Here is a 5,836-nt window from a genome sequence, read left to right as displayed (position 1 = left end):
GAACTAACTTCTTGCCAGAGTAAGCGTGCCCCTCGGATCCGATCGAACGATCATTGGTCGGTTCCCCCACGAGCCGGCACAGTTCTGTCCTTTCATTGGTGCAAGTGGCCATCTATCATTTCTAATGCCCGCCCCTTGAGGGCGGGACAAGAGACGTAGTTCGGTTGAGAAAACAATAAATGCGGCCTAGCCGAGATCTTTTGACTCGGTGATCTTCAGCCTTTCTGCTTTACAGCCGAACGATGCTCGTGATAAAAACTATGAGATCGTTAGGGACTTTTTGAGAAAACAAAAACAAACGTGCTCTTTAAATAGCTCGGCTCATTTTCAGCGCTTTAAATGCCTCGGCTGCAGCTCAGAAATGAACTTTGAGTGCAGCCTCGGTGCGCTGTTTACACACCACTGTTCATGTGTAGAATGTCAGACCACATTTTTTAGATCATTATTATGCGCTGACCTCAGGTATTTCTGACAGCTTTCTCTTCAGGTAACAGTAAGAACGTCTGTGCGCGTTCATGAGCGCGCGGTTGGGTTGTGGCGCTCTCTAGTGGTCAGAGACTGAATTGCTGGTATGAGTTCTGTTTTTGTTGAAATGTAGCAGCAGCTTTGTTTGTATGTGTGAACTCACCAGCATTATACAAAACAATAAAAGACCTAGCGTTCCTTGAAGTTAACTAATGACATTTTATGACATAATTTAACTTGTAAATTATTTTTGCTCAGCTCATAACACCAAATTTTAGATCTGTGAAACTGGCTTATGGACGGTCAATTAGCTGTGGGGGCCATTTTGATTTGGATTGACTCCAAATCTGTATCAGCTGCAGATGTACATCAGTACCTTCTGAGGGTTTCATTAAGTCCGTCCAGTGGTTCATTACATATTTTGCTTACAGACAAACGTGGTTGACTTCAAAAGGTAATGCCAAACATTTAGGCCAAAATATCACGGGACATGTTGTGCTCAGCCTGTGTTTGGGTGATCGGGAGCTGCTTTCACACCAAAGCATAGCAAGATATCTGTAGTGCATTTTTGTGTTTGCTAAGATTGCGTTATTGTGGTGGCCATCTTGAATTGATGTTGACTCCAAAAATCCATCTAGTAGCTTATAAGATATTATCCCCCTTTCTTGCTCGGCAGCAGACAATAATGAAAAGCTCATGTGCTCTTTGCACAAAAAGGCCACATGCAAACGATCTCCTGCAAAATGTAACTGTTTAATTAATCTAATTTGAGAGTCTGTGACAAAGTTAGACTCAAAGCAGTGTGCGCCTCAGATAAATGCTATTAACTGACTTTTTATGTATATGAATATTTCTGCTCAGTGCCCTGAGATGCTTTCTGTTGTGACTTGGTGCTATATAAATAAACTGAATTGAATTAATTTTCATTAAAAGTTGCTGCAAGACTTCCTGCTTCACAGAAACTGTGCACATCTTGAGGGCCCACTGGGGCCCCAGAGGAAGCTACTCGAAATGGTTGGTTGACTAAGTGAAGTCATATTTACAGAATAATTTCTTGACAAACATGCAACAGAAGAATAAAAATAATGAAAAATGACAATATGTCCACACAAACTCCAATCTACTGCCAAATAAACATTTTTATTTGACAGCCGAACAAATATCTTCTATTTTCAAGATCTTTTTATATATAAATAAAGAGAGGCGGGTGAGAAACCAAGAAAAATACTGCGAGGTGGTTCTGAACCAGGGAAGCGTGAGAGACTACAAGTGACAGCGCGCCACACTTTATCCATGGAAGTCCTGCAGGGATGAGCCGGCCCACTCGCCAAACCCTCCATCTGTCTGCGGCCCTGCAAGGAGTATCCACCGTACCCCTGCGCTCGTGCTGCATCATCCCATGCTGGTCTCCGAGGGCCTCGCCAGCACCGGCTCGGCTGGTGGGAGCTATATTTGCAAACCGCTGTCGTGGCGCCATGAAAGAGGACAGCAAAATTATCTGTGGCAGAATAAACACGCACACTGGCTGGAATTCAAGAAAATAAATCATGAATTATCGTATGCAAAGATATGCTCATCCAAACTGAATTTTATTTCCACTTTTTGTCCTTGATATAAATATTTTTAATAAATAAACATATTTTTCAGGATACTGACAGGTGATCAGGATCGGTCGTACAGCAGATGAAGGACAAGTCTTCTTTTAAAGCTGGACACGATGCTATTTGCTGATATAAATATTTGAAATAACAATAAATGAACAAATAAAAGTTTAAGGCTTTCACAGAGATTTAGCACAGAAGCACACAGTGCACATTTATAAATCTGTCATAAATAAAATATGTTTCAAGCAAACTCAATAAATATTTATACACATGACACAGCAAGCAAATATTTTATGTGGCTTTTTAACTTTTAACCTTTTGTTCAGGAGAAACTTCTGTTGTCTTTAGCTCTAGCTTGTATGAACCTCATCCTTTCATGCATCATGTTGAAATACAACCCCAGCTCTGAAAATGGTGGAACGTTGAGTAAAATGCAACAAAAGGCAGAATGCAATGACTGGCAATGCTCACAAACCTGTCATTTATTTACCATGAAACATTTCAAACATGCAACATTTAAGCAAAAATATAATAAATTCTTTGGCAAAACACGATAATTTCATGATATTAACAACATTTTTAAATAATCTTGGGATATTTCTGATTTTAAAGGACAAGTTTGAAAATTTAAAAGCAGATGTTTGTGATCTTCTGGACTTCAGCCATCAAACCAGGTCTGGTTCTGTTCTGGATGGGTGCAGGAACAGTTCCACAGCAAATAGCTCTCCATGTCATTCAGACATTCTGCTTAAAGCTCTATCAGGCAAAGAAAACACAAGTGAACACCATTCAGAGACACCTGTCTTCTCTGGACCGAAATGGACTGAAGTAAAGAGGAAAACAGTCCTGTGCTCAGAAAAAGTGAAGTTTGAAATTATTTTTGGAAACAAAGAACAGAGAGGTACCATCCAGCCTGTTATCAGCCCTCAGTTCAAAAGGCTGCCTCTCTGATGGTATGGGGGTGCATTAGTGCTGCTGAGATTGGCAGCTTACACATCTGGAAAGACTCCATCAGAGCAGAAAAGTATCAACAGGTTTTAGAACAACATGGTCTTCCATCCAGCAAAGAACCACGAAACCTGATTCATCCAATCAGTTTCTTAGACTGCAAGCATAAAGACATAAAAACCTGGATGACCCTTAATTTTCTGCTTTTAAACTCAGACATGACATAGGTTGTGGTTTTTAAACCCGTTACCAGGACCTCTTTCATCCACCTGTGTAATATCACTAAAATTAGAAACATCTTATCTAAAAATGATGCAGGAAAAACTGGTTCATGCATTTGTCACGTCTAGACTGGACTATTGCAATGGTTTATTATCTGGGTGTCTAAATACTTCTTTAAAAAGTCTTCATTTGATCCAAAATGCTGCTGCCAGAGTCTTAACTGGAGTTAGTGGGAGAGATCATATCTCTCCAGTTTTAGCTTCTCTCCATTGGCTCCCTGTCAAATCCAGAATAGAATTCAAAATCTTATTTCTAACCTACAAAGCTCTCAACAACCTAGCTCCATCTTATATTACAGATCTTACATATCATATTTTACGAACAAAGCACTTTGCTCTCAGACTGCAGGTTTACTTGCGGTTCCTAGGGTTTCCAAAAGCAGAATGGGAGGAAGATCTTTCAGTTATCAGGCTCCTCTCTGGTGGAACCAACTTCCAGTTTCTGTCCGTGAGGCTGGCACATTATCCAGTTTTAAGACTGGGCTTAAGACTTTCCTTGTTGATAAATCCTATAGTTAAGGTTGGCTTGGGTTTCCTGAGCTATCCCTTAGTTCTGCAGCTATAGGCTTAGACTGCTGGAAGACAAATTGACCACACTTCCTCACTCTGCTGCTGTCTTTACTACATGTTTGTATTTGTAATTATTTCTATCTTAGCATGTTTTTCATCTTTCCTCCTATAGAAAGTTCATCTGGACCTGTCATTCTGTTTGTTTGTCTCTACTTCCTGTCCTCTCAAACCCAGCTGGTCAAAGCAGATGGCCGCTCGTCCTGAACCTGGTTCTGCTGGAGGTTTCTTCCTGTTAAAGGGAGTTTTTCCTTTCCACTGTCTCCTTTGTGCTTGTTCAGGATGGGAGACTGTGATGAGGTGAAGATTCATCACAATCTGCTGCTTCCTTAGACAGAGAGCGTAATACATTGAATTGAACTGAACACCCAGGACTATTGAACAGCTATAGATTTCTCCATCAGATACAATTGGTACATAAACATTCTCCTCCAAAACCTCCTCCAGTTGGTCTCCTCAGGTCCTAGAGGTTTATGGACTGTTGTTAAAAGACGAGGGGGTTCTGACCAGAGGGAAACATGGACCTGGAGCAACTTTACTCAGATGTGTTGCTGCCAAAAATATCTTAGTTTTTCATTAAGACATTTGATATTTTTACAATGTTTCATTAAAAATAAAATATTTAGGAGATTTACTGCATTCTGGTTTTAGTCATATTTTACACAACTTTCTAACTCTTTCAGAACGGAGTTGTACTCCCATTACATCCTCCACAGTCCGTGTTTCTCACAAAGGGAAGACCAGAAAACCAGAGAAGGTGGAGTACTTCCAGCCTCCCATCAGGTTGCCCCTCTCCAGTCTGAGGTAAGCCTTGTCCCCCTTCTCCATGATCACCAGCCCCGCATTGGTGGCAGCTTCCCTGGTCACATCTTGGTCCCCTGCAAACGCTGAAATCATGGGCCAGCCGTTCACCATCAGGCTGACCTAAGACATGGAAAACCTGGGAGTTAGATGAAGCGCATGGATCCTCTGGAATGTCAGCTGTGATTCTTTAGAGAAGTGTACCTGAATTGTTTGCCTGTTGTAGGCCTTCACAACGTGGAAGCTGAAGCTGTACACCCCTCTGCGTGGAGCCATGAAGACGCTGCTCTCTTGGTCAAAATGAGTCCCCACATTAACCATAATCTGATCAGATGGAAGGAACAATAAAGGCAGCATGAGGGATGTGTGCAGGAAAATATAAAGAGAGAAAAGGAATGAGAACTGTTGACAGAAACTTTTCATATCCTGTATAAATACTGTATATATACTTTACTGTATATTACCCGTACATATCCTGTATAAATGCTGTACATATACTGTATAAATACTGTATATATATATATATATATATATATATATATATATATATATATATATACGTATATATACATATATATATATATACCATCCCATACCAATTTAGTTATAGAGCACTTAAAACAGCAACAAGGCCAACCAAAGTGTTGTACAAAAGAAACAAATGATCCCAGCAGACACAAAAACATAAAATAAAAATATATATTGAAATAGCAGTGGATAATAACTAAATGGACAACACTGTAGACTACAGATTGGATCAAAACAAATCACACCGTGTCAAAGGCAAAGGAATAAAAGTGGGTTTTCAGGTGATACTTAAAGACTGTGAGTGTGGGAGCCTGCCTGACACACAGTGGCAACTCATTCCACAGTCTTGGACCTGCAACAGAGATACATATATATACCCGGGGAGTGGTGGCGCAGAGGTTAGAGAGATGGGCTTGTGATCCGAAGATCGCCGGTTCACGCCCCGGCCCCGACAACATCAAAATTGTGGGTGGGGTAGGTGAAACACCCACACTTGCCCCCACCCTTATTCTCCCCACTCTGGGCCCATGAGCAAGGCCCTTAACCCCCACCATCTGCTCCCTAAACAGGTCTCTCTTGAAAATGAGTTCTCGTGGCTCAATGAGACTAACCTGGATAAATAAAGGCTAAATGAAAAAAAAA

At 40.9% G+C, this 5,836-nt stretch overlaps 1 protein-coding gene across 1 annotated transcript in view; it reads right to left on the bottom strand.

Moving 5' to 3' along the window:
* Nucleotides 1-4,591: 4,591 nt before the first annotated feature.
* Nucleotides 4,592-5,836, bottom strand: part of cbln12 (cerebellin 12) — a gene marked incomplete at its 5' end in the record, with an annotated part of 7,543 nt that continues 6,298 nt past the window's right edge. The window contains 2 exons of the mRNA XM_037682113.1: nucleotides 4,592-4,789; nucleotides 4,871-4,997. Coding sequence (XP_037538041.1) covers nucleotides 4,592-4,789; nucleotides 4,871-4,997 — 325 coding nt within the window. The remainder of the gene's footprint in view (nucleotides 4,790-4,870; nucleotides 4,998-5,836) is intronic.

Source organism: Nematolebias whitei, chromosome 9 (genome assembly GCF_014905685.2).
Source record: "Nematolebias whitei isolate Nwh7 chromosome 9, NemWhi1, whole genome shotgun sequence".
In the NCBI taxonomy this organism is placed as follows: domain Eukaryota; kingdom Metazoa; phylum Chordata; class Actinopteri; order Cyprinodontiformes; family Rivulidae; genus Nematolebias; species Nematolebias whitei.
Note: the sequence above shows the minus strand (reverse complement) of the source record. Positions and strands in the feature narration are given on the sequence as shown.